The 14,539-nt window shown below is 36.1% G+C and overlaps 1 protein-coding gene across 5 annotated transcripts in view; it reads right to left on the bottom strand.

Moving 5' to 3' along the window:
- Nucleotides 1-1,313: 1,313 nt before the first annotated feature.
- Nucleotides 1,314-14,539, bottom strand: part of ICA1L (islet cell autoantigen 1,69kDa-like) — a 36,275-nt gene continuing 23,049 nt past the window's right edge. For all 5 annotated transcript variants that reach the window (XM_012729193.1, XM_012729180.1, XM_004674378.2 and 2 more), the window contains 4 exons: nucleotides 11,782-11,856; nucleotides 9,027-9,272; nucleotides 6,908-6,997; nucleotides 1,314-4,726 (listed from right to left, as the gene is read on the bottom strand). In XM_012729193.1, the coding sequence (XP_012584647.1) occupies nucleotides 4,611-4,726; nucleotides 6,908-6,997; nucleotides 9,027-9,272; nucleotides 11,782-11,856 (527 nt within the window). In that variant the 3' untranslated portion in view covers nucleotides 1,314-4,610. The remainder of the gene's footprint in view (nucleotides 4,727-6,907; nucleotides 6,998-9,026; nucleotides 9,273-11,781; nucleotides 11,857-14,539) is intronic.

Raw genomic sequence — 14,539 nt, 5'->3', positions numbered from 1 at the left:
CAAAGTGTAAGTATATTGATAAAGATGTTGAGCTGAAATTATAATAAAAAATAAGGTAACATTAATAGCTTCTACCAAGTACCAGGCACTTTAAATTTTACTGTTTATCCTAATTCTTATAATAACTCTATGAAGACAGATGCTGAAACATTGGCATTAGATTAAGTAACTTATATATGGTCATTTATCTGGGAATGTCCAAGTCTGTTTTAGAATAGACTCTAGCACTCAAACTTTACCACCAAGCCTTTCTGCTGCCTCTTCTTTAATTGTAGGTTAAAATATATAGGTGTTTAGTCTTATAGATTATGTGACTGAGTTCTCTTTGTTCCCCTTTGTGGTCCTCTTTATTGCTTAAACCACTGGCAGAATGGTTCAGAGGGCCAAGTGAAAGTAAGCCAGACACCAGTTCCTAACCAAGAAAGTTAGTGAAAACTCAAGTTCTTTGGTTTTGTTACTATAGCTGCAGAATTTTGAGAAAAATATCTTTCAAATTAGGGAGCATATCTTTTAGGGATGCAGAAAATTACTTCAATCACATTTTTGATGTGGGTTTTTTTTTTTTTTTGAGGAAAAGAATTACAGAAGTAAATTTTAAAAATTTCAACTCAATATGCCCAGTGTAGATAGACAACATGAAATCACCTGGATCACAACTTAATTCATGAGTGCCCCAAATCTCTACAAAATAATCTATAGTAAGTGGTTATTTCTCAGCAGTAGGGATGTGGTTGATTTTAGGATTTTCCAGATTTATAAATGAGAAGGCATTACTTTAAAATGGAAAAAAAAAGTTGGGTTTTTTTTAATGTAAAAACAATGCACTTCAAAATCTTACCTACTAGTAGCAATCTTTACCTCCTTTTGGTATTTACTCTGGCTACTGCCTGATTTATTTATACCAATGTGCAAAGAATCATGTCTTGACTCTAAATACCAAGGACAGTTTTTACAACATTAGCCTCTTTAGCCTTTTAAAAATGGCACATAGGAGAATGAAGAATATATTGTGTGTTGGACTTATGGGCGCAACTCATCCTAAGCAACATTTCTCTTCCCATCCTGTATGATAGATTTATATATTTAAACCTTGCCATTGGGCCTCCCTGGAGGTGCAGGGTGTTAAGTCTCAGCACTATAATGCTATCGACAGCCACTGCAGCATGAGCTCTACTCCCGGCCAGGGAGCTGACCCACATGGCGCAGCAGACCTCCCCTGACCCACACGCTGCTCCCCTTAGTAGTGTATGTCAGTCCATCTGCCTGTTCTTTCCCCCACTCTGTCTCTGGTGAATCTTCTTACCCCCCACAGCTCTGGCCTGTACTCCAGTTCTTCTACATTAAAAAAAAAACAACCCTTGCCACTATATGTTTTAAATTCATTACTTTAAGTACTGCTGAACTAGTTAATATTTTAAAGTTTGTACTTCTTTCCTACTCTATATCACAGCATTCTAGGGCTGTTTCACTGCTCAAGGTAAGGAAGTGCAGGGCCACAGCAATCCTATGAAAAACAGAACACTGGGTCAATTCTGGCTTTTTTTTAATTCTTGCCTTCAACAAATCAGGTTTGTTTCATATATTTTACTGATTATTACTTCTAGACCTCATTTTGATATTTTAGGATTCTGTTATTTCCCATGTCTTACAAGTCCTACATGAAGTGGAAAGAATAGTTTCACAAAGATATTAATTTCCTAGTTTTATTTTCATTTTGTGGTTAATTTATTTTCCTATTACTGTGGCCATGATGTAAAACCCAAGTTTCTAAATAGGGACACACAACAACTAGATTTATATTGAATATTTAGGAAACACACTTATTTTTGCAATTTAGTAATCTTTATTAAAAGAGGCTCAGAAAAATAGAGCACTTTCAAACTTCCTTTGTTCTTCTGCTTTAAGACTTAATTTATAAAGATACTTATGTGAAATATCTAGTTGAAACACAAACACTTTCATTTTGCAAATACTGAAACCTATTTTTTAAAATAGTGTTTCTAGTCATCTCTAGCCCTATGTTTTACAACTGAGGAATGATTTCAAAGTACAAAGTGATGCTAGTCTGATCTTAACATGCCCTAGTATTCCTGCTGCTTTCTTGTAAAGTGATTGTAGAAAAATTAGCAAATTTTAGTACCTTTGGGGCTAAGGTTAAAGGAATTAGGTCATATTAAAAAGTAGATCAGTATTTCCCCCCATTTAATATTTTAAAAAAGGGATCAATTTATTTTGCAACAGTTGTTCGCAGTCTACCTTTGTTACTGAATGGTTGATTATTGAATGGTTAGACAAATAGCAACTGATTGCCTTTCTGTTCTGTGTTTATTTTTTCTTTTACTCCCTTCTGAATATCTGGTTGGCTTCCTAGATTAGTAACCCTGCTGTAATGTAGCTAGATTTTTGTTTTGGCCCCTAAATTATTGAAAAAACATGAATGGTTACCTTCTTTTAATAGTTTTTAAGGTACTCTTCAAAATTGTATTAGACTCACTGATGTTACAATTGGGCTTGCGAAGTGCAGATAATCTTGCTTTCAGGTTTAACGGGTAGCTACCTTTTGTGTTGAAAGAAAAAAATTTTGGAACTGAATGGTAAAAATACCTATGTGGTTCTATTTTTTGGAGAACCTCTGCTCTTGGAAAATTGAGGACAGTATCCCTTCACATTCATAGTCTGAGATTCAAGCTTGGAAAGGCTAATGGTTTTCCTCTGCATTGAGGTGTCTCTGTTTATACAAGAAAACAGGTACTGCTTTGCATGAATGCAAGGGAGATAAAAACCTTAGAACTAATGCATTAGTGACAGAAAATTAGTGAGGAAAAATGGCATAACCTCAATACAAAGTTCAGGTTATTTTTCAGGTATTCAAAAGAGCATAAAGTCACCATAGATACACGATGTAGATTGTGATTCATCTTAATCCTTGGTGACTGAATCTTGGCAGAGGGCAGTATTATATTTGGGAAATTACAATAAATAAAAAGGAAGTGTTAAAAAATAATGAGGGGTAAGTAACAACTTATTAAAAATAAAATATAGAATAAGCATGTGAAAAATTTAAGACTTCAAAATCTTTTCCTTATTCCATGTTTCTGACTTTCAGATAAGGTCTTTCCAGCCTATATAATGTTTAGCCATAGTGAATTTTCTGGAGAACTTTGTGGCCAGTTCAGATAGTTATGCCATATTAATGGCATTTTATCTGTTCTCCATTGCTACAAAATATGTTTTCTATATACAATGACTTGGATGTTATAAGCAAGTCACGAATAATAAATAAGCTTATTTAGAATTAGGAGTGCACAAAAACTATGTAAACAACTTGGTTAAAGTGCTTGTTTTCAGAGAACCAATAGACTGGATGACAAAAGCCACCCAGAGAGCTGCCTCCAACCTAAAGGGAACGTGCAGGAAAGGTACATGATGTGTGTACACAGGGGCTGTGTTTTTGTGAGCTTGTACTTGCTGCTATTAAATTCCCTTCTTCCAAGTACTTACACTCTACTTATACCCGTCCAAGAGGAACAGTTCCTTTCACAGTCAAATAGAGCAACAGATGTCGGTTACAGAAAAGGAAGAGAGAGAGAAATGAGACACTCCCTTATTAGCCATGTGGAGCTATCTGTAACTTCGCCAGAAGATATCGTGGGTTAAATCATACCAAGAAATACGGGGTAAGTACACATGTATGTATAAGGATTGGTGTTTAGAATTTTTTTTCCCCCCATATTCAGGTAGAAATTTTCAGGTAGTTTCTGGAATACTATTTATTGTCCGTTGCTTAGGGCGTGTCCTCCCTTGTTTTCAGGAAGAATATGAATACTAGACATTACTGTAGCAATGTGAAAAACGGGGCTGGAAGATCCCTGAACATTGTCTTGAATATTATAGGACAGTCTTACTGTTTATGAGCTAGGATAAAAGTTTTCCATTTTTACAGAGATGGACTTAATAAATCAATCACCCTGATACTTCCCCATGAAAATTCAGTAGTGGAAATGAGGGATGTCAGTGATTTTTTTTTAAAGTAAAAAGACTAAGTAATACTACAAGTGGAGAAAACAAGCACCAAGTTTCTCTTTGATTTCATTAAAGCAAATTGAGTTCTCAAATGTTATTCTACCTTTCCAATGAAAACCAAAAGTAGTTCTGGTTCTAGTGCTACTTTCCAGAACAGAAAATTCCCTCAGTCACTGTTACATTTAAAAAGCTAACCCAAGTCACAACCAAATGTCTGTGTCTTTTATCCACATAGAAAATTATCAGCCAGCAAGGCAACTTATACATAAAAGATTTCCCAAATAAGTAAACCCAATTTCTTATTGACAGAATTACTTGTAGCTATTATGTTGAAATAAATTTTGGCATCTGTTTCAGACTCAGTAGTTTCTAATATTTTCCATATATTATGAATAGCTGCATATCCAAGATAATAAAGAGATACTTAATGTACTCATGGTTTCTTACCATCTGCCTAATGTTGGTTGACAAGTGTTACATTTGCAAACATGATGTTTTATGTATGGATTAAAATATAAAATCCTTTTCACAAAGGTGTATGTTGCAAAAGTGGTCTCAAGGCCATTGAAGTGACATTATAACTTCAGCTAAGCATTAAGAAGTTCATCATCTGAGTGTCCAATAGCATCTGGGTTTGAAAGTGGATCCAAGTCTGCAAACAGACTGAACCAGGCTGACATGTCTTGGTTACCATTCTTGGGAGCTGTAAAAAGAAAGATAACACATTGGAGTCTCAGCTTTCTGAAATCACATTACTGTAACCACTTTTATGATTTTGAAGTAGATGTTTCTTTTGAATCAAAAAAAGACTGAGAAGAATAAGTTATCAAAGTATGATAGTTTTTAGGTGCTGGGGGAGGGTGAAAAGAGGTAGTAGTAATTCAGTGTGTATAAAGTTTCGAATTTGCAAGGTGAAAAAGTTGTGCTCTGTTTCACAATAATGCATATACATCAGTATGTTTTAATATAGTTAATATGGTAAATTTTGTATTAGGTGTTTGCTGACAAAAAAAAAAGGTGGAGATAGTGCAGGTGTTAGACTGCACTAGGCAAATAGCAACAATGGATGCTAACCCAGGTGGAAATTCTGACTAAGAGTAGGATGTGTGTATGTGTGTGTGTGTGCATGGTTACAAAGTGTCTTCCCACACACAGCTTTTTATTGCAAAAGTTTAAATAAAACAGTTTTTATATAGGAGAAAAATGGGCAACACCCTAATGGTAAAACTTAACATCAATGATGAAGGAGCGAAAGCTCAAACTTTCAGGTGAATTCCTGAATAACCCTAATTTAATAAGGAAACCTCAGCCCAAACTAAATAAGATGCTATTAAAAACAAAACCCGGTAGGACAGAGGGGCTGCATTCTGTTAAATATGCCCATGTCCAAAAATCCAAAGTTGTGGAAATGTTTCAGATTAAATGAAGCCAAAAAGACATGAAAACTGAATATATGACCAGTACCAAAAGGGGAAAGTGCTTTAAAGGACATTATTGAGTCAACTCACAAAACTGGGATACAAATACATGATAGATTTATACGAAAGTATTATGTTAAAACAGTAGATTCCCCCTTATCAGTGGGGGATAAACTCTTAAGACCCTCATGAATGCCTGAAACTGGATAGCATATATAGTGTTTGGCACTGTTTTTTTTCTTATATATGTAAATTTACGGTAAAGTTTAATTTATAAACTGGACACAGACCCTCCTTGGTGGCGCAGCAGGTTAAAACGCAGCACTGCAAGCTGGCTGCAGCCACTTCAGTGCAAGTTCGATCCCTGGCCCCAGAGGTGATCCACATGGTGCAGCAGACCTCTCCTGTATTGCCCACTGCTCCCTTCAGCAGTGTACTTAGTTGACCTGCCTACTCTGCTCCCCACTGTCTCTGGTGAATACTTTTACTGCCCCTGCACCTCTGGCCTGTTCCCCAGTTCTGTATGCATATAAATAAATCTTAAAAAAATAATAAACTGGACACAGAATAGCAGCAATAATAAAATACAGTTAATAATATACTCTGTGAAAGTTCTATGCATGTGGTCTCCCAAACTGTCTTATTGTATATATTATTTTCAGACTGGCTAACTTCAGGTAACCAATACCCTGGGATGTGGAGCTGTGGGTAATACTGTATTAAAGGGGATACTGCTGTATTAAAATTTCTTTATGTTTACAATAATACTATAGTTTGCAAGAGAATATACCTGTTTTTAGGAAACAAACTGAAGCAGGGGTAAAAGGTTATAATGTATGTAACTAAATTCTTAAAGCATTTCAGAATGAAATAACATACAGACACAGAGAGGTCTGCAGGAAGCAAAATGAGATAAAATAACAAACAGGTGAACCTGGCTAACAGTATACGGGTGTTTATGCTATTACAGTTATGTAAGCAACATTTCTGTATGTTTGAAATCCTTTTCAATTAACAAATTTTTAAAAACACACATTAATGGTGAAGATTAATACATAGCTAAAATTCTATAAAACAGGATGTATGTTTATTTTCTATGTATCCCCTATGTGGCAATTACAACATGGAGCAGCTCTGCAGACAATACAGTAAACACACCTTATAAATTAGCAATTACTTATATGCCAGGTCCTGTTCTATGAATGCATTTTTGGTGCATCAAAAAGCATCTTTTAAACATAATGGCAGTATCCATTAACAGCAAACCTTAACACATGATATAAAAGATTACATTACAGAATTTAGTTTACTACAAGTTCATAATTTCTATTCAGATCTTTCTACGATTAGGGATAGTCAAAATAGCTTCCATTTTGTTTAATAACATTCTGTTCTGGACAATAGTAGTTAAGTCTTTACAATGTATCTGAAGTCAATTGTGAACAAAGGCAAGATAAATAACTTACATCTTGTTAATTTCTTTGGACTTTGTGAAGGCACTAGTTGGTTGTCAGTGTGTGAAAGAGGAAGTTCTAATCCCCTTTGGGAGGCCCAGCCTAAGGAGAAAGAAATAATGAATTATCCACTGTCAATCAAGTATGAAACAGCATCAGAAAAACAAGAAAAGGTAAAAATAATAAGTCCTCCTGTCTTCCTACCTGGCCAAGACTACTGTGTAGAAAGTATAAAACACTTATTTCTGGTGATGGTTCACAGGTGATAAAGTGGTGGGAGAACTATGGGGCAACATGATGTAAGAAAAAGAAAGTTTTTTAAAAAGTACAAAACACATTTTATTATATGTTTTATTTAAATTACCTCAATTTAGCTCCAGCTAGAGTTCTTACATTTTTCAAGGTGGTTTTGAGATATATATAAAAGATTTTTTTCACCTTAAACAGCTGCAAATGGATAAGGAATATGAAGAGAAGTTCTAACAAGTTAGGAAGAAAAAAAATAGTCATGGCAACTAGAATCCTGAAACATAGGGGAAAGGTCCCAATGAATGGTAAAGGATTATGGGCGCTTTGATGGTGGGGGTGGCATGGTCACATGCAGATAAGGAAGTGTGAGTCTATTCCCCTAAGTCATGTACAGTGTTAATAAATCAATGTGACCTCAACAAAGGGAAAAAACCTGATACCTATAAATATGTTTAGTTACTTAGACTCAGTAATCAGTAATCCCATTCCTAGAAATTTATCTTAAATCATTTAACTGAAAGAAAAGGTGCATACATGATTATGTTTACTGCATGATTAGTGTACATCTATAAAACAAAAAACTACAAACAGGAAGAGACTAAGTAGACTGCAGTGCATTAATATAACAAAATACTGTTATCATGAAAAAAATATGAATACTCTGATAATACAGAGAAATGTTTGCTGTAACATGAAAAATGTTTTATGCTATAATTAAAACGTTGCACTTGGCAGGAATTTAGATTAACCTGACTTAATACCTTCCTTTTACAGTAGAGCTCACTTGAGGTCCAAGCCATTACCTGGTGTTACCTCTTAACTCACAGTGAGCTCTCTATTCTGGACATACAGGAAAGGCCGGTTGTGAATTTAATATTTAGACTCTGTTACTGAATATCATAATCAAATGAGAGACACCAGCAAAAATGTCTTAGAGATATGAAAATATTTAATATAGATGTGGAAAATGGTTGAGTATTTAAAGTGAAAGACAGGAGTAGAAATGAAGGCAAAAGCAGATTTTATTCTAGAGCACATGATGTTCATTTTTTTAATTGTAAAGCAGGTTGCTGACACTAGAATTTGCTCTTGGAATAGAACGCAAGGAAGTATAGCACTGAAGTGGGGGTTGAGAGGCATATTAGGCAGACTTTTTGCAGAAACCCAGAAAAATAAGTGACTCTGGTAATGGAGACAGAGAAGAGTGGGGAATTTGAGAACTGTCTCAGAAACAGAATTCACAGGACTTAGTAACCAATATAGAAATGGGGAGCAAAATAACCCCCAGTGTGTTGGGTTGAACATAGGGTGGAGAGCCAGCAGGTGAGTAGAGCACTCCTTGACATACAAACAAAGCAAGTGACCCTTTCCTCAGGAAACGTCCTGCCCAGCCCCTCACTTGTCACCATTGCTTTCGTCATGGCCCTCCACTCCTGCTATCTTTTCTGAAGGCTGGTGTGGAAACAGCTTCCACAGCTGTTCTGTTTGTTCTATTTAACCATGAATCCACAGGAGAAAATGCCAGATTTTGCTAGGTAGAAGAAAGAGTATCACCTGCCCTATGTCAGGATAGCTTAGCAGGTCAAGAGGTTTAAACAAGACACCAATTCTCTATGCAGAAAAGACACCTGAGAAAATTAAAAAGATGTGGTATTGGGTGATGGGGTGTGGTGGAGGTGACTGGAAAGAAGCCACTATTTTGCCTGGTTGACAGATTCTGGTGGCAATATTTGATATTTTCCCACTGACTGGTATAACTTCAGATTTTATTTAGTGTAGTACTAAAGATAAATCGCCTTGATTTTAGCATCAGCATGCATACAGTTGTGCTTCACAAAGATAAAATAAAGCACAGGTATTCAGTTGTTTCATAGACACTTACTGTTGAAAGCTCCATCAGCACGAAGGCCAAGGTCAAAGAGTTGTGAAGGAAGGAATCCAGAAGAATGAGGTTCAGATCCCACAGGAGGTTCCTGGGAAGTGAAAGAGGGCTTGGGGCTTCCAAAGGCAGTCTGGCATTCTTGAGTAAATTCATTAGTATTTGAAGATGCAGGACTTAGGAGGTTGTTCAGAAATAAGAATTCCTTCTCAAAATCTTCCAGGGAATCTACAGGTAGATCTTTCGTAACTGCCAAATGAAAATAAAACCAATAGCTATTTTCTTTTTGAGGAAATGAGAAAGGACAGAGAGCAAATCAAGTTTGCTTAATTATAATGAACAGCTATAATGTTCTCATAATTAAAATTTTTAATGAACAAAGTATCTGTAAGTTATCTCAAATTTAGGCAGACTATAGATGAAAAATGACAACATTTCATAATGAAGATATAACCATTATGAATATATGTATGAAATAATTATGTAATCACATATGTAAGATAGAAACTATAGGCGATACAAAAAGAAATAGAGTTAATACATCAGTTTCAGTAAAAAGCTGGCAAAGAGGACAAAAGTAAAAATGTAAAAATTCTAAGCAGAATAATCAATAAGTTAGTTATTTTGTATATATACATGTTCAAATGATAGAAAATATGACTTTTTCCAAGCATTGCAAATTCACAAAAATTATACTAAGGCACACAAAATAATCACTTTTGTAAAGAAAAAATATAAAAAAATAACTGCTGTGCTTATAAATAAGTAAGTCAGAAAGAGAAAGATAAATACCAGATGTTTCACTTACATAGGGACTATAGAGAGACAGAACAAAGGGTCGGAAAGAACCAAACTATAACTAATCTTTATATCTGACTGCCAAACTGAGGCAACCAAAATGTGGGGGAGGGAAGGGCCCAGGTGGAGCATATGGTGTGGAAACAGACATTTGTAGAGGTTTGAGCCCATAGCCCATAAAACATGTAATGGTGTAAACCAACTTTACCTCAATAAACCATGTAAATGGAGGGGATAAAATGTTCTGCTTGCAATGCTATAAAATGAAATAATTTAAAAATGAACCAAAAAGGTTCTTCCACTTGTAAATCTTAAAACCTCTAACTCTTGGTTGAAAGAATGGAAATGCTGAAAAACAGTGCTAGAAGCATTTCCTGATAATCTCTAAATAATAGGAAAAAATACTTTTTTCAATGAAAATCAAACAAGGGCCTCCTCCAGGATAAATGAGGATGTCCATGGACCTACATGCCAATCTTTAAATACCTCATGAAAATTATTTTAAAACAACAATTTAAAGTCTCTGGAAATGTCTGACAGACATATAGTTAGTGAAGAAACATTTACACAAGAAACACCATTAAAATTCAGAAAGACTAATGAGAGGCTTGTATTTGATCTTTAAAAACTACTCCCTCCTACACCCCCCCCCCCCCCGCAAAACAAAACAAAACAAAACAAAACACTCTCATGCCACTCCCAGTTCAGCAAGGTGGTATAAGGGAGAAAAATTAATTTTCCTCTCTCCTTTTAGATTCTTAGTTGAGAACCACCCCTATTAAAAGAGAAAAATTTAATAATTTATATAAGAAGTGATCAAAACATTCAGTTCTTAAGCCTTTTTAACAAGGAAACAAAATTTGTGAAGAATTGACAAGACAAAGAATTCTACGTTCAAGGTAATAAAAAAGTAGTAGCATTTGTTTAAACAGCTGCAGCCCTCAATTCCCACTCTGACGATGAGGAAATCTCTACCTTCTGGTACTGGGAAGGTACTTTTCACAACAAGAGCTTTATTTCCTGCTTTCAAAGATAAGAGTGGTCTTGTATGACTCTTTCTTAAATAACTTTTATTCAAAGTAACCAAGATGGTAAAGTGAAATATTGCCCTGAACACCTTCATGAAAATTCCACTTCAGCTTGGTTTAGCCAAGAACACAGATAGATCTCTCTTCCCTGAACCCCCAGGACTCAGGCATGCGCTCTCTTCCAAGAATGGCAGTATGTCAATATTTCATATTCTGTTCCCTAGCTACTGCTGCTGAGGCTAGGTCTTGGGAAGCACAGCCAAGAGGTCGAGAGCTCTTCTCCCATCAAGATTCAGTCAAGAAAAACAGAGACTGAGTTGTGTGGGACATGTTGAGAATACAGGGTTCTGATTACTCAACCCTACTCATAAGGTGGTAGCCTCATGCAGGAGTAAGTAACCCCAAACCTAAGCTACTGTCGTCATCTTTACTAAGCACTTGGTTGCTACAGCAAGGATGTTACAGAGAAATACTTCCATAACATTGGCAAATATATACCTCAGTCTAAAAGCCAACATCTTAATTCAAAAACAGTACAAGTATTTCCATTAGGATTAGAAAATGTCCACTACTATCTAACATTGTCCTGGAGGTTTTAACCAATACAATTAAACAAGAGAAATCAATTACAGTCATAAGAATTTGTAAAGAAAAGAACACAGGACTATTATTTGCAAATGACATAATATAATTGAATAATTTGAGAAAACCAATGATTGAACACTAGTCTGAACTATAAAAGAATTCAGCAAGGTATCAGTATATAAAATTAACACACATAAGTCAATAGCATACATATATACCAGTTAAGATATAACGGAAGAGAATATAGACAGATAAAATACTTAGAAATATACTTAAATAAAAATGAAGGAATTTTAAATAATAAATTTATCCCTATAGACAGTGAAAGTGAGATTATAATTTCATACCATTTTCAGAGTTAGAAAACTGAAGTGCTTCAATTTCCCTCATTTGAAAATGCTTTTCCATATGGTCTTTGATTGCTGCAACAAAAGCACATAAAAGTTGAAATTTACCTTTAAGTTGAAATGAATTTGGCATGCTTATCTACTTTTTTTTTTTTTTAAAGATTTATTTATTTATTCATACAGAACTGGGGTACAGGCCAGAGATGCGGAGGGTGAGAGGATTCACCAGAGACAGAGCGGGAAGCAGAACAGGCAGATCGATGAAGTACACTGTTGAGGGGAGCAGCGGGCGGGTAAGGAGAGGTCTGCCACGCCATGTGGTCACCTCCCCAGCAGGCAGGGATCGAACTCATGCGGAAGTGGCTTTAGTTTCTCAGTGCAGTGCTCTAACCCGCTGCGCCACCAGGGAGGGCCATGCTTATCTACTTTTAATATTTTATAAGTAGGCCAAAGTACGTAATTGATAAAATGAGATTATATACATATGAGAGAGATGTAATAATTTAAAGAACCATATATGAAAATTGAAAATTGATTTTGTATATATATAGCTAGTCTATTCATTTCTGGTAGGTCATTTTTATTTTGTTCTGCCTAATCTCCCTGTATCTTATACAGCCAATATTCTTTATGTTAAATGAATGAATGAATGGTTGGGTACTTTTTTTTTTTTTTTAGATTTATTTATTCATGCAGGGCTGGGGTAAAGGCCAGAGATGTGGAAGGTGAGAGGATTCACCAGAGACAGACTGGGGAGCAGAACAGGCAGATCAAGGAAGTACACTGCTAAGGGGAGCAGCGGGCAGGTCAGGAGAGGTCTGCCACGCCATGTGGTCACCTCCCCAGCAGGCAGGGATCGAACTCATGCGGAAGTGGATTTAGCTTCTTAGTGCTGTGCTTTAACCCGCTGCGCCACCAGGGAGGTCCTGGTTGGGTACTTTTAATTCGAAAGCTGCCCTATTCTTCTAAAAGCAGTGTATCTTCACAATTCTCACTCTAGAGTGAAAGCAGTAGTGTTTTCTTATGACTAGAAAGATCAAATTCATTCGTTAAAAGGAAGCACACTGGTGTTAAACTGCTTGTAACATAAAAAAATAAGACATACAGGCCCTCCCTGGTGGCTCAGCGGGTTAAAGCACAGCACTGAAAATCTAAAGCCGCTTCTGCATGAGTTCAGTTCCCGCCAGCCCCGGAGGTGACCACATGGTGTGGCAGACCTCTCCTGGCCCGCCCACTGCTCCCCTCAGCAGTGTACTTTGACCATCTGCCTGTTCTATTGCCCACTCTGTCTCTGGTGAAGCCTCTCACCGCCCCTGAGCCTCTGGCCTGTACCCCAGTTCTGTATGCACAAATAAATAAAATCTTTAAAAAAAAAAAATAAGACATACAAACTAAAACTACCATAAACAAAAATTGCTTTTTAAAGTGTGTCCTTGGTCGTCTAAGGGTTAAGTCTCAGCACTAATACCTCTAAGGCCTGAGCTGTATCCCTGCCACAGAGCTAACCCATATATGATTCAACAGACCTCTCCTGTCTCACCAGCCTGCTGCTCCCCTCAGCAGTTTATTTCAGTAGATCCACCTGTTCTGCTCCCCACTCTGTCTCTGGTGAATATCCTAACCTATCACACCTCTGGTCTGTACCTCAGTTCTTTTATGTAAAAATTAAGTAATTTTAAAAAGTTACCTCCAAGTTTTAGCCTATACTGAGACAAATTATGCCCTGTTATTGTAATGGGAGCCAGTTTCTCAGAATCTTTTTCTCCATTAAGTCATCTCTACCTTATTTACAATCCTAGTATAAACAGAGACAAAAAAAAAAGTTCCAAGAATTTTATATATTCAACTATTTTCAGATTTAATAGTCTAAACGAGATATGTTTCCTACATACAAAAGTGGATAGTGTTGCTGTTTGGATAGTTAGAGTGTGTAATTCATCTAAGGACAAGGAAGTAATGTCTATTATTCCCTTACTGAAACTCTGTACTCAGTTTGGGATCCCACAGAAGAAAGTAGAAAAAGTTAAAACAAGCAAACAAACCCTAGAAACCTGATGGTAAAAGTTAGGCTACCTGAAGGAGAAAGGGAGGGTGGAGAGGGTCCAGTAGACTATGGTGAAGGACTGTAGGTGCTTTGATGATAGGTGTGGTGTGGTACTATATATCTGAAGAGGTATGATCCTATCCCTCTCAATCACATATATATATATTATAAAGCAACATCACAAAAAAAACCATAAAACATTTTTAAAGAATAAAACATGTTCTCTTAAAATTTACATGGAAATGTTTATAGCTGCATTGTTTTCAAAGTAACCAAAATTTGAAAACAACCCAAAGCAAATCTGAAGAATTTACCTAAAATGCAACATAGAGAGAAAACGATATGGAAATTAGGACAGAGAGATTAACAGATAAGAAATTTGAATGAAAAAAGGCCCATACAAGCTAGTGGGATTTCTTTGCCTAAGATCTCACATATGAGGGGCCCCTGTAAGACTATAAGCAGATTTCTCAGTGTGGGATGATATATTCAAAATGTGGAAAGAAAAAAATGCCAATGAAGTATACTATACCTGGCAAAGGTCCCCTTCAGAAATTAAGGAGAGATAAAGACTTTCACAAACAAAAGCTGAGGGAGTTTATCGTTATAAGACCTGCCTTGCCTTACAAGAAATACTAAAGGGCATCCCACAAGCTGAAGTGAAAGTATACTAATTAACTGTGTAAAAGCCATGAATGTACACAATTCACTAGT

Source organism: Condylura cristata, unplaced genomic scaffold (assembly GCF_000260355.1).
Source record: "Condylura cristata isolate star-nosed mole 26May11 unplaced genomic scaffold, ConCri1.0 scaffold00002, whole genome shotgun sequence".
Classification (NCBI taxonomy): Eukaryota; Metazoa; Chordata; class Mammalia; order Eulipotyphla; family Talpidae; genus Condylura; species Condylura cristata.
This window is presented reverse-complemented; position numbering and strand designations above follow the sequence as displayed.